The sequence below is a fragment of the Oncorhynchus kisutch genome, linkage group LG9 (assembly GCF_002021735.2).
Source record: "Oncorhynchus kisutch isolate 150728-3 linkage group LG9, Okis_V2, whole genome shotgun sequence".
NCBI lineage: Eukaryota > Metazoa > Chordata > Actinopteri > Salmoniformes > Salmonidae > Oncorhynchus > Oncorhynchus kisutch.
Window position 1 is genome coordinate 28,871,118 of NC_034182.2, and position 14,733 is coordinate 28,885,850.

The 14,733-nt window shown below is 44.8% G+C and overlaps 1 protein-coding gene across 16 annotated transcripts in view; it reads right to left on the reverse strand.

Moving 5' to 3' along the window:
- Window positions 1-14,733, reverse strand: part of LOC109897029 (adhesion G protein-coupled receptor L3) — a 303,186-nt gene that overhangs the window by 103,358 nt on the left and 185,095 nt on the right. For all 16 annotated transcript variants that reach the window (XM_020491529.2, XM_020491527.2, XM_031832342.1 and 13 more), the window contains 2 exons: window positions 7,221-7,571; window positions 3,853-3,956 (listed from right to left, as the gene is read on the reverse strand). In XM_020491529.2, coding sequence (XP_020347118.1) covers window positions 3,853-3,956; window positions 7,221-7,571 — 455 coding nt within the window. The remainder of the gene's footprint in view (window positions 1-3,852; window positions 3,957-7,220; window positions 7,572-14,733) is intronic.

Consider the following 14,733-nt stretch of genomic DNA (forward strand, 5'->3'; position numbering starts at 1 on the left):
ACCTCTCACTCTCTCTTTACCTCTCACTCTCTCTTTACCTCTCACTCTCTCTTTACCTCTCACTCTCTCTTTACCTCTCACTCTCTCTTTACCTCTCACTCTCTCTTTACCTCTCACACTCTCTTTACCTCTCACTCTCTCTTTACCTCTCACACTCTCTTTACCTCTCACACTCTCTACCCCCCCTCTCAATCTTTCTTTACTTCTCTCTCTCTTTTACATCCCTCTCTCTTACCTACCTCCCTCGCTCTTCCTCCCTCTCTCTCTCGCTCTACCCTCCCTCTCTCTCTCGCTCTACCTCCCTCTCTCACTCTACCTCTTTCTATACCTCCCTCTCATACTCTACCTCTTTCTATACCTCCCTCTCTACCTCTTTCTATACCTCCCTCTCTACCTCTTTCTATACCTCCCTCTCTACCTCTTTCTATACCTCCCTCTTTCTATACCTCCCTCTCTACCTCTTTCTATACCTCCCTCTACCTCTTTCTATACCTCCCTCTCTACCTCTTTCTATACCTCCCTCTCTACCTCTTCTATACCTCCCTCTCTACTCTTTCTTACCTCCCTCTCTACCTCTTTCTATACCTCCCTCTACCTCTTTCTATACCTCCCTCTCTACCTCTTTCTATACCTCCTCTCTACCTCTTTCTATACCTCCCTCTCTACCTCTTTCTATACCTTCCTCTCTACCTCTTTCTATACCTCCCTCTCTACCTCTTTCTATACCTCCCCCCTCTACCTCTTTCTATGCCTCCCTCTCTCTCTCTTTGCCTCCCTCTCTCTCTCTTTACCTCCCTCCCTCTCTCTTTACCTCCCCCCCTCTCTCTCTACCTCCCTCTCTCTCTCTTTACCTCCCTCTCTCTTTACCTCCCCCTCTCTCTCCCTACCTCCCTCTCTCTCCCTTTACCCCCTCTCTCTCTTTACATCTCTCTCTCTACATCCCTCTCCCTCTCTTTACCTCCATCTCCCTCTCTCTACCTCCCTCTCTCTTTACCTCTCTCTTTACATCCCCATCTCTCTTTCTTTACCTCTCTACCTCCCTCTCCCTAACTCTCTTGCTCTACCTCCCTCTTTACCTGCCTCTCTCTCGCTCCCTCTTTACCTCTCTCGCTCCCTCTTCTCTCTCGCTCCCTCTACCTCCCTCTCTCACTCCCTCTTTTCCTCCCTCTATCTCTCTCTCTTTACCTCCCTCTTTCTCTTTACCTCCCTCTCTCTCACTCACTCTCTCTCTCTACCTCCCTCTCCTTATCTTTACCTCCCTCTCTCCCTCTCTTTACCTCGCTCTCGCCCTCTCTTTACCTCCCTCTCTTTACCTCCCTACCTCCCTCTCTCTCTTTCCTCCCTCTCTCGACCTCCCTCCTACTCTCTTTATCCACCTCTTTTCCTCCATCTCTCTTTACCTCCATCTCTACCTCCCTCTCACTTTACCTCCCTCTCTCCCTCTCTTACCTCCCTCTCTCTCTCTTTACCTCCCTCTCTCTCTCTCTTTACCTCCCTCTCTCTCTCTCTCTTTACCTCCCTCTCTCTCTCTCTTTACCTCCCTCCCTCTCTCTTTACCTCCCTCCCTCTCTCTTTACCTCCCTCCCTCTCTCTTTACCTCCCTCCCTCTCTCTTTACCTCCCTCCCTCTCTCTTTCTCTTTACCTCCCTCCCTCTCTCTTTCTCTTTACCTCCCTCCCTCTCTCTCTCTTTACCTCCCTCTCTCTCTCTCTTTACCTCCCTCTCTCCCTCTCTTTACCTCCCTCTCTCCCTCTCTTTACCTCCCTCTCTATTACCTCTCTCCCTTCTTTACCTACCTCCCTCTCTCCCTCTCTCTCTTTACCTCTCTCCCTCTCTCTTTACCTCTCGCTCTCCCTCTCTCTCTCTTTACCTCTCGCTCTCTCTCTCTCTTTACCTCTCGCTCTCTCTCTCTCTCTCTCTACCTCTCGCTCTCTCTTTACCTCTCTCTGCTCTCTTCTTACCTCTCGCTCTCAGTCTTTACCTCTGTCCTTCTTCCTCTCCTCTTCTTACCTCTCGCTCCTGCTATTTACCTCTCGCGTCTCTATGTTACCTCTCGCTCTCGCTCCTCTCTTTAACCTCTCCTTCTCTCTCTCTCTCTCTTTACTCTCTCGCTCTCCTCTCTCTCTTTACCTCTCGCTCTCTGTCTTCTCTTTACCTCTCGCTCTCTCTCTCTCTCTTTACCTCTCGCTCTCTCTCGTCTTTACCTCTCGCTCTCTCTCTCTTTACCTCTCGCTCATCTCTCTCTTACCCCTCGCTCTCTCTCTCTCTTTACCTCTCGCTCTCTCTCTCTTATACCTCTCGCTCTCTCTCTTCCTTTACCTCTTCGCCATCTCTCTCTCGTCTTTACCCTCCGCTTCTCCTTTTACCTCTACGCTTCTCTCTTTACCTCTCGCTCTCTCTCTCTCTTTACCTCTCGCTCTCTCTTTACCTCTCGCTCTCTCTTTACCTCTCGCTCTCTCTCTCTCTTTACCTCTCGCTCTCTCTCCTCTACCTCTCGCTTCTCTCTCTTACCTCTCGCTCTCCCTCTCTTACCTCTCCTCTCTCTCTCTCTCTTTACCTCTCCTCTCTCTCTCTCTTACCTCTCGCTCTCTCTCTTTACCTCTCTCATCTCTCTCTCTTACCTCTCTCTCTCTCTCTCTTTACCTCTCGCTCTCTCTCTCTCTTTACCTCTCGCTCTCTCTCTCTCTTTACCTCTCGCTCTCTCTCTCTCTTTACCTCTCGCTCTCTTCTCTCTTTACCTCTCGCTCTCTCTCTCTCTTTACCTCTCGCTCTCTCTCTCTCTTTTACCTCTCGCTCTCTCTCTCTCTTTACCTCTCGCTCTCTCTCTCTCTTTAACCTCTCGCTCTCTCTCTCTCTTTACCTCTCGCTCTCTCTCTCTCTTTACCTCTCGCTCTGCTTCTCTCTTTACCTCTCGCTCTCTCTCTTTACCCTCTCGCTCTCTCTCTTTACCTCTCGCTCTCTCTCTTTACCTCTCGCTCTCTCTCTTTACCTCTCGCTCTCTCTCTTTACCTCTCGCTCTCTCTCTTTACCTCTCGCTCTCTCTTTACCTCTCGCTCTCTCTCTACCTCCCTCGCTCTCTCCCTCTTTACCTCCCTCTTTACCTCCCTCTCTCTCTCCCTCTTTACTTCCCTCTCTCTCTTTACCTCCCTCTCTCTCTTTACCTCCCTCTCTCTCTTTACCTCAGCCACCTGTGAATACTTCCCTCTCTCTCTTTACCTCCCTCTCTCTCTTTACCTCAGCCACCTGTGAATCCATATCCACAAAGCACTGTTTGGTTAAGGGGCTGCGATTTGCCGCTCTGGTGTGGATTATAAGTGTTATTGCCCGCATGCCTCGGGCTCCTGCGAGTTTTTTGAGATCCGATGCATTTCATAAACAGGGATAGTGATGCTACTAGTACTACTAGTGCTACTGCTGTAGCTGCAATAACCACATATTCTGTGAGTGCCTCTCCATTATAGATTTAAACACAGAATGCGTGGAGCTCTTTGAGTAACTCTTGTCCGGGGAATGAGATAGACCCCTCTGGGCCTAAAGAAAATGGCACAATTGGGTAGTGGGTGTATTGGCCAACATTGTGAACTCAATGCAGTAGGGAGGAAAGTGTTCTAAGACAGCTGCTTTCAACTGTGGTTCTTGGGTCTATAGTGAGTGGACATTAATTGACTATGTTCTTCTCAGCAGCGACAAAGAAAACCAGTGGAACACAGTGGCCCTGTCCTAGAGGATGGGCGTCGTATCCCCTTGGTCGAAGAAGTTTCCATTGTTGCCAAGTGAACAAGTGTGAATTGCCAAGCGTGAAGTGTGTGTCCATGCGCGAGTGTGCGTGCGTCTGTAAGTAGGGACTCATTACCTTCTGGGTGATGACATTGACCCACGGGGACGTACAGTTGCTGAGGTCGGGCCCTTGGGGGTCCCAGTATCCTTCGGGCCCCATACACAGATACATGGCCACGCCTGTGGAAGAAAACAACACTCAGAGTTAGAGGCAATAGAGCATATATCAAAGCTATCCCTGGAGATGAACGCTATGCTACCAATGACAATTACCATGTTGGTAAGAAAACAAAAGGTTGGTCCCCTGAACGTATGTCTGGAGGGGGAGAGTTGAGGGCAGAATTGCGGTTCAACACTAATCTGAAGACCATGCTTCAGTTACCTAACAGTCCCCCAGGGTAAAAAAAACGATTCCATTGTGAGACACGTGCTTCGAAACGACTGTTTCTCGCAACTGCTTTGTCTGTATTTTCATTGTTCATCCTCATACAATCTGTTGGTGTTTGTCCGTATGAATGTGCATGTCACGACTTTGCCCCCGAAATATCAATTTCCCAATCAAACTACCATGTCCTTAAAACCAATTCAACTTAATGTTAAAATAAATATATTTGGGGATGTTAAAAATGAATGTAATCGACTGGTTTTATCATCTACACGTTAAATTAAATCTACATGTTAAATTAAGTCATCTACATGTTAAATTAAGTCATCTACGTGTTAAATTAAGTCATTTATTTTTGTGGTAGCACTTCAGGGCCTACAGAGGTATATTGGATAGTGTGTGAATCTAGTAATTAAGAGTCAGCGCACCTCCGCATGTGTTAAACGGGTGCGACAGTTGAACCCCTGGCAAAAATACACCAAACTGTGTTCCAATTAAGTCGTAAATCCTGGAGTTCGTTACGAAAGGTCAATTAATGCTGCCCGAGGGAGACGACTGGTACTGACGGGGATGTGGAGCGACGTGTGTGTGTGTGTGTGGCCTTTGGGTCACACAGGGCTTCTGAAAAAGGGTCCGTTAAAAATGGGACTACGCCAGTGCTTTTACTAACTCTGCGTATAAGCGGTGATTGCGTCTATATAAACTCACACTCCCCTATGGGCCCTAGTCAAAAGTAGTGCACTATGAAGGGAATAGGGTGCCATTTGGGATGCACATCATTTTAAAGGGGTACAGATAGAGGAAAACAGGACAAGTCCATGTGGGCTATGCCATTGATAGTGTTTATATTCAATCTGTGTATAAACTGCAATTGGGTATTTTTCTTAAACTATCAACTCCATGACTGGGGAATAAAAACACTAGTCTCCAATTGGTACATGTCCATGGGATATAGAGAGGAGGGGGAGACAGACGGCTAACATTAACTGATATCAACTTTGACTGACACACAATTTCCTTCCCAGTCCTCCTTGGACTTCCTAACGTTTGATGGGTTTATCAGATAGGCCTCAACCTGACAGAGTGAGAGATAAATATGGAGAGACAACAATAGAGTGAGAGAGACAGAAAAGATGGAGAGAGGGAGAGAATGTTGGAGAGAAAGAGATATGGTAGGGATTCAAGGAACTTTCAAAGACAGCCTGTGAGGAAACTCAAAGCCGTCCTCTACTTCGGTGGTTTTGTGTCCCTCTTGTTGTGCCGTACGCCAGAGGCGTTCGTGAGGCCACGCCGCGGGGACTGGTGTCGCCAGGTAATGATGAAAAGGCGGCGAGAGACAAGACCGTCCCCAAACCTGGTTGCAATACTTCTGGGCTTGTGATCAAAAAGTCTTAAAAATAGTAGCGCTGATCTAGGATCAGGACCCGCTCCTTTCCATATAATCTTATTCATTATGATCTAAACAGCAAAACTGACCCTATTTCAGCACTTCAATGTTGATACTATGTGAATACGGGCCCTGAGCAGCACTGGGACACAACCACTGACACCCTTGCCAACTTGGGCGCCATGTTACAACACAAATCTTCTAATACATTGATACGGATTCTAATGGCAACATTGACATGCATTTCTTCCATCTCTCTTTGATATCACTCTCTCCATGTAGATCAATGCTTACTATTGACTTCAAAACTATTTCACTTAACATCAGAGGCGCTTGACCTTCTTGGATCTTAATATGTTGGTATCCATTCATTTTGACCTGAGCTGATACCAGTTGGCACAGGAGGAGACGAAGAAACGAGTGACGTGGCGCCTTACGAACTACAGTAAGCGCCTGGTCCTCGTTAAAGAGCACACACACAATAACACTTTAGTGTTAATTAATTTGTTTACTGGGATTGAAGAAGCGTAGGGGAGGATTCCACGTCTTGGTTCCATACGTCCTGTACCGTTGCCATCTTTAGCTTCTCTACTCTCAGCGAGTCGAACATAAGGCATGGGAGGATACATACAAACAACAGAACATTCCTGCAAATAACCTTCAGGAAAACATTCAGGGAAACATTCAGGCGAGCCAAACGTCACACTTCAATATGCTTTCATAATGAGTTGAATATTGGTAGCCGTACAGAGTTGAGAAAATCAACGGCAGAATGTGTTTGACGACAAATTACGGGGAAACTGAAGGGGGGGGGGGGGGGGGGGGGGTTCAGGATTAATTGAGTTAACTGCATGACTACGTTTGGAAATTCACCCACAGTGAGAAAGATCAGATTTAAGGGGAAACCTCTGTCTTTTATCATCAGCTTCATTCCTGGGGGGCCAATTCAGGAGCTTGCAGAGGATTCTGGTTTGTCTCTGAGGGCCAGACTCATGGCCATTGGCATCCTTATCCATAATGTTCAATATTCCATACAGTAGGTTCAGTTGGTAAAAGCATGGCGATAGAAAGGTTGTGGGTTTGATTCCCGCAGGGATCACTAATCCATGTTGGTGATACTTCAGACATACGTTGCCTGTACTACACAGTGCTTTAAGCAGTTGTTTGATGTCATAATTCACGTAAACATATGCAACACATATGACAATTAAACTGACATGTTTGTTGCACTGTCAGATAATTCAACCCCGGATAGTGAGTTGCTATATTTGACAACTACCAACTGTACACGACCATGGCGTAGGCCTATAGTGGTCTATGTACTTTTACCAGGTCACAGTGAATATGTAATTTCAGACGCAGGGTAGCAGGTTGACGTTTATTGTCATGAATCTTGTCCTGGAGGCAGAACTGAGCGATTTCCGCTAGATTTGCAAAGTCAAAATTGGCTATATCATAAAAATGAATGAAAACAAAAAATGACATTTTGGTCTTAACTTAAGGTTAGAGTTAAGCATTAGGGCTAGCATTCTGGTTAAGGTCAGATTGATTTTACAACTTTGTGGGTGTGCTAGTCACCATTCTGCAGAGACGCCTCCAGGTCAAGATTCATGACAATAAATGCCATCCTGCTGCAGGCTAACCACACTATTAAGTAGAACAAACCCATTACCTATTGTTCCAGTTGGGCATGGTTGCCTGGCCACCAGTCCCTGTCTGGTCTTGGGCCAGGACACGTCTGACATGATCATGGGGTTACAGTACTCAATGCCGACGTTGGGGAGCTTGGAGGACGGGGACGACCTTGTGTTGCCCTCTGGGATATTGCCCTCTGCTGGCGGCAATGGCGGCGGCAGAGTAGTAGAGGTGGTGCGCGGTCGCTGGGCAACGGGGGTCGTCGCAGAGGCCCTGGTGGTTGTGGTGGAGCTGGTTGTTGGCGTGGTCGTCATGGAAACCGTCGCCGGGCGCGTTGTAGTCCGCGTTGTCGTGGTATCCATAAAAACGATCACAGACGATGACGATTCTGTAGCAAGAGAGATGAAAGAAAGATAATCAGTAAACCGAGAGAAAAAAAGAGTTGCGGGAGAAATAACAGCCTTCAAAATGGAATAGGGATAGAGAAAGAGAAAAAAATAGATTCTGAGCAATGTATTTTCTTTGTTTATTCAGTCACACTACATTTATGTCTGAGAGGCTAATTTATTTCAGGGTCAGCGCAAAAACACTCAGAGGGGTTCAATCGTTCCTATCTCCAGTGTCAGTTTAAGGAGGAGATAGTTCAAACTGGATCAATTGGATCTGGCAGGTGTGGCTTGGTTGTGCAGGCTCAGTTTCTACTGAGGAGCTGGCAGACTCCCACAGCTAGGAACTCCCACAGCTAAGTACACAGGCATCCATTTCCAGCTGTGTGTGTGACTGTATGTGCGCGACTGCCTCTGATGCAGTTGTTGCAGACCCCTTGTGTTGTTGTGGAGGCTTCTGTCACCCATGATGGACCATCTCATCCTAAATCGAGGACTACACTCCTCGGTATCAGATGGATGAAGCTACAGCAGCACTGGACTGGCCTGAGGCTGCAGAGGAAACTTGGTGCTCTGCACTGGGCTGACCACTTTGTCTCCCATTCCATGTACCAGAATGTTTCCACTGGTGAGGACATGCTCACCTTTACTGTTAAGGTGAGGCTGCAAGTTCTACCAAAAAAATACAACCTTATACTCTGGTACCCTGAAAACCATGATCCCTTCTGTATTTTACACCCGGAGTTAAATGTAATGGAGTCTGTTGCACATGTTGTTAATGGTTGCCGTTCATACAAAGACTTAGGGTACATGGCCTTCAGATTGCAGGCCTGCCTAAAAGTGGTGCATAACAACTGACTAGGTACCCTAATGCAGGAGGCTAGCTGTGTGGAGGAGAAGGTGTTTCAGCCGTTATGGAGGAGACTAGCTGTGTGGAGGAGAAGGTACTGCTGTGTTTCAGCCGTTATGGAGGAGACTAGCTGTGTGGAGGAGAAGGTACTGCTGTGTTTCAGCCGTTATGGAGGAGACTAGCTGTGTGGAGGAGAAGGTGTTTCAGCCGTTATGGAGGAGACTAGCTGTGTGGAGAAGGTACTGCTGTGTTTCAGCCGTTATGGAGGAGACTAGCTGTGTGGAGGAGAAGGTACTGCTGTGTTTCAGCCGTTATGGAGGAGACTAGCTGTGTGGAGGAGAAGGTACTGCTGTGTTTCAGCCGTTATGGAGGAGACTAGCTGTGTGGAGGAGAAGGTACTGCTGTGTTTCAGCCGTTATGGAGGAGACTAGCTGTGTGGAGGAGAAGGTACTGCTGTGTTTCAGCTGTTATGGAGGAGACTAGCTGTGTGGTAGAGAAGGTGCTTTTTGTTTCATTAAGTGTCCTTGCATCAACAACCTTTAAAAATCATTTATGATGTAATGTGATTTGTGGATTCAAAAAAGTATTTAAAATGTGTTTGTGTACATACCAAGCATTTCTGCATAACAAGTCAATAACAGAATTGTAGCTGTATGATTCCAAGAGGGGGAGGAGGAAGACAATGGTGTCGTAAATATGACATTGTTTTTCATTGTCTCCCCGCGAAGCGGATTAGTGATGTGTGGGTTCAACCCGCAGTCCCTGTGGTTATATCTGTGGGGAAGGCGGGTTTAGAGTCATGAAATATTGTGTGGATGAAGGTCAGGTGGGTTGAATAAAGAGAAAACAATACATTAAAAAATGTATAAATGTATAGTTTGTGTACAACTTATTTATTTATAGGCTACATTGATGTTTTTTCATTATTTTTAGGCTATCTGGCATTAGTGTGTAAGCCTATAAGCTTTAGGGCCTAAGTGTACGCGTGCCAAACAGACTACACGCTAATCGCCAAATGCTTTTGGGAATGGGCAGAAAAAGTACATGTCAATCTACAGAGGCAAAAAGGACAATGTCGGTGTTTTTCAATAAAAGAAAAGCTGCGAAATGAAGAGTTTAAAATAAAGATAAGGGAGGGCCAGTATTGTTTGCTCCGCAAAAGAAGCAGAGATGACAGAAAACTTTGCTGATGTCAACTATACTGAACAAAAATATAAAATGCAACATGCTAAAATATCAAAGATTTGACTGAGTTACAGTTCATATGACGAAATCTGTCAAAAATAAATAAATACGAATCTATGGATATGGTTGGTCCTAGTCAGTCCCTGGATGGGAGACCAGATGCTGCTGGAAGTGGTGTTGGAGGGCCAGTAGGAGGCACTCTTTCCTCTGGTCTAAAAAATATCCCAATGCCCCAGGGCAGTGATTGGGAACACTGCCCTGTGTAAGGTGCCGTCTTTCGGATGGGACATTAAAGGGGTGTCCTGACTCTCTGAGGTCATTAAAGATCCCATGGCACTCATCGTAAGAGTAGGGGTGTTAACCCCAGTGTCCTGGCTAAATTCTCAATCTGTCCCTCAAACCATCACGGTCACCTAATTAATCCCCAGTTTACAATTGGCTCAATCATCCCCCTCCTCTCCCCTGTAACTATTCCCCAGGTCATTGCTGTAAAAGAGAATGTGTTCTCAGTCAACTTACATGGTAAAATAACAGATAAATAAAAAATTTATAAAAATGTCACATGACTGGGAAAGCAGATATGCATTTGTTGGTCACAGATACTTAAAAAAACTAAAGGCCTTACAATGGGCCTCAGGATCTCCTCACAGTATTTCTGTGCATTCAAATCGCCATCGATAAAATGCAATTGTGTTAGTTGTCCGTAGCTTTTGCCTGCCGATACCATAACCACACTGCCACCATGGGGCACTCTGTTCACAACGTTGACATTAGCCAACCCCTTGCCAACACGACCCAATATACGTGGTCTGCATTTGAGACCGGTTGGTTGTCCTGCCACATTTTCTAAAACGATGCTTGGCTTATGGTAGAAAAATTTACATGGTAACAGCTCTGGTGGACATTCCCGGCAGTCAGCATGCCAATTGTGCACTCCCTCAAAACTTGAGACATCTGTGGAAATGTGTTGAGTGACAAAACTGCACATTTTAGATTGACATTTTATTGTCCCCAGCACAAGGTGCACCTGTGTAATGATCATGTTTTGTGCATATGGAAAGTTTCTGGGATCCTTTATTTCAGTTCAAGAAACATGGGACCAACACTTTACATGTTACGTTTATATTTTTGTTCTGTGAAGATTGAAGCATTCATTTCATTCTATCGATTTAGGAAAGACAAACCCACACTGCTCTTACCAGTTTTACTGTTCTTTATTAAGCTTTACGTATTGTCCTCAAGGCCTTTGTCAAAGCTTTTGTCGATTTTGTTGAATATTGCCGATTTATGACATTCTGGTGAGCAAGGGTTTATTTAATCTTCTAGGGCAACATAATCACAGAAGATATGCTGAATGTTTCTAATTATAGACAAGTTGACTAACAAATAGTCTACCAAAATGGCGGAAATTATAAGCAGAAACATTTAGGCAAAAGAAAATCCTGCACCCCGACAACAAATCATCACAAAGTCGGGCAGTTATGGATGGGTTATTAGCAATTGCAGGGGTGGGTGACCAAACAGCTGACCTGTACACCACAAGCGCAGATACACATTAAGGATTCTCTTATGATCTTGTTTCCCTGAGGTCTTGGGTTAAGGGTTTGATTCTACACACAGCCCCCTCCCCCCCCACTTACACCGTAGCTATCACAAAGGCAAACACACCGTAGGCAGATCTACAAACACACACCCCTACCCCCATCACACACACACAAACAAACACACCCCCCTACATCATTACAATCCCCCATGATATGCTCATCAATCATTTTAGCTAAAGCCCACCTCTACCTCCACTCTCCTCCCTCCCCTGCTCTCCCTGATTGCATTTATAAACAAGCATCTTATGACTGTGTGGTCTAAGCTTAGCTGTAAATGGTTAGGGCCAGGATGGAAAGGTCAGGCCTCATAACACTCCAGCAAACAGTGGGAGAGGGCAGGCAAATCAATGACACCACACACACACACACACACACACACACACACACACACACACACACACACACACACACACACACACACACACACACACACACACACACACACACACACACACACAGAGGAAGACAACAATTACACACACTTCCTCTTATAAAGGGAGCTGTCCCTTTAACTCTCACCTCTGTGGCCATTATCTTGTGTCTTAGTGGGCCCCAAGATATAGGAGGTAGAACCCTAGGGAAACCTAGCTCTCTGGAGAATAGAGGTTAGTTCCCATATCCACTCTGATGCGGCAATCCATTCCAAATGCAATCATGAAGCAGGCGTTTGCTCGTCTACAAATAGTTAAGTGCAGCAAAAGTGACAAGCATGATCGACGATGCTGATACCATCCTACAATAAAGGGGGATAATACAGGATGAAAACAGGGTCTTTTGTGTGGCCTGGCTGGTCTAGCGGTAACGCTGCAGCCTCAGGCACAACTGTCTACAGTGACAACCTACTACCATTTGACACAATCTCTCTGCATCGTTTCCCACTGCCATCCTCTCTCTCTCTGTCTGTTCCATAAAGTTAGAAAATACCTTAAAAAGTCAATGAAGTAGTACAGTGGCTTTTGTGTAAGTGTGAAGCATGTTACATTGACTATGTGTAAGCCTATGGTAGGGGTATTTATATTCAGCCTGGAGGTCCAGAGGCCTGGACTACTGCTGCTTTTCTGTTCTACCTGATAATTAACACCCACCTGGTGTCCCAGGTCTAAATAAGTCCTTGATTAAAGGGTAAGAATTACAAATCAGCAGTGAAACACATTCAGTGGCATTCAACAACAAACAAAAGTATCCCGCTATTTGAGTAAATATATATTTTTTCTTTCTAGTGGTAAAAAAACAAAACAGTTTCAAGGCTTTATTCTCTCCAACAAACAGTGTGTTGAAGTGTTTTTAAGATCCCTAGGTATCCGTCGACTGCTGTGGGGCTACTCCATCAATAAAGACTACCTTGACAAGCATCCTATTTAATCAAACTAACAGGAGGCACAGAGGCATCGTTTTCCCTAATCGTAATGAACATTTAATGACGCCCTATAGCACTTTTGCCTGCTCACAAAACATACGTGCACATCATACTTAAACATATACAGCCACTGTTAATAACACACATTGTGTACATGTGCACCCGCCCACACAACCACCCTAATGTGTCACATAACGCTCTTCTTCTACCCGCCAATCAAAAGAGAACGAAGGCAGAAAGACGTCTAACGTGTCTCCCTTCGTCAAAGACTTTAGCATCGCCATCAGCAATGACAGCAACGCGTTAACGTTAATCTGTGCTACAATGCACAACGGCTCCTTGCCTCCTTTCCGCAGAAATCATCATATGGAGTGATGGAGGGGAACATATCCCAGAGCACAACGTTACATCTACCTCACTTGTTCATGACGCTTTCTATTTATTCATCCATTTTTAAAGGGATAGCGATGAGCATCTCTCTATGGTTATGTCCCAAATGGCATTCTATTCCCTATATAGTGCACAACTTTTAACCAGAGCCCTATAGGCCTACAGTGCCTTCAGAAAGCATCCATACCCCTTGACTTATTCTACATTTAGAAAATGTAATTAAAATATAAAAATCACCCATCTACACACAATAGCCCAATTTGAAAATATTTTAGCACATTTTTTGAAAGTGAAATTCCGAAACAGCTCATTTACATAAGTATTCACACACCTTTGCTATGAAACTCCAAATTGAGCTCAGGTGCATCCAATTTCCTTTGATCATCCTTGAGATGTCACTACAACTTGACTGGAGGGCACTTCCGGCCAATTCAATTGTTTGGACATGTCTATATAAGGTCGCACAGTCGACAGTGCATGTCAGAGCAGAAACTATACCAAGAAGTCTAAGGAACTGTCTGTGGATCTTGTTTTGGTCACATGCCCAGGAATGGCTGAAGAATTAGCAATAACTTGGTGATTTGAAAAGTCATAGTCAAATCGCTCAATAATATAATAGTTATAGCCAAAAAATGTATTTAATTTACAATCTGTAGAAACTATGAGAATAGAAAGGTTCAGAAATTTTATGAAGCATCACAGCACAGTTGAAAAAAAAAATGGCAAACAGAAATCCAATATGGATGGTGTTAAGGGAGATGGGAGGGATTGAATGGAGCTGAAGGTTGGGACTAATAACAACAAGAGAACAAAAGTAAAATATACCGAGTCTGTAAAATGTATATAGGTTCAGAACATTTGTGAAACAGCACAGTTAAACATATATGGCAAATAGAACTGGACGGACATCAGAAATAGATGGGAGAGGTTAAAGGTAGAGGAAGGGCAGTACTAAAAACAAAGTATATATCATGTAACAGCTGGAAGAAGAAGCCTACATGTTGTTGTTCATTAGTTTACTCCAATTAGGGGAGGGGTGGTAGGGTTAATGAAACACAATAAAGGAAAATATATTATAAAAATATATGCACAGTACCAGTCAAAGGTTTGGACACACCTACTCAGTCAAGGTCTTTTCTTAATTTTTTACAATTTTCTACATTATACACTAATAGTGGATTCATAAAAACTACATATATGGAATCATGTAGTAACCAAAAATGTGTTAAAAAACTTAATGAGGAATGATTTTCCAACAGTTTTGAAGGAGTTCCTACATATACTGAGCGCTTGTTGCCTGCTTTTCCTTCACTCTGCCGTCCAACTCTTCTCAAACCTTCTCGATTGGGTTGAGATCGGGGGATTGTGGAGGCCAGGTCATCTGATGCAGGACTACATCACTCTCCTTCTTGGTCAAACAGCCCATACACAGCCTGGAAGTGTTTGGGTTATTGTCGTGTTGAAAAACAAATGATAGTTCCATTAAGCGCAAACCAGATGGGATGGCGTATCGCTGCAGAATTCTGTGGTAGCCATGCTGGTTAAGTATGCCTTGAATTCTAAATAAATCACAGACAGTGTCACCAGCAAAGCATCCCAACACCATCACACCTCCTCCTCCATGACTCACTGAGGGAACCCCACATGCAGAGATCATCATTCCATAGTTTTGATGTCTTCACTATTATTCTAAAATGTAGAAAAAAGTTAAAAAGAAAGAAAGAAAGAAAAACCCTTGAATGAGTAGATGTGTCCAAACTTTGGACTGGTACTGTGTA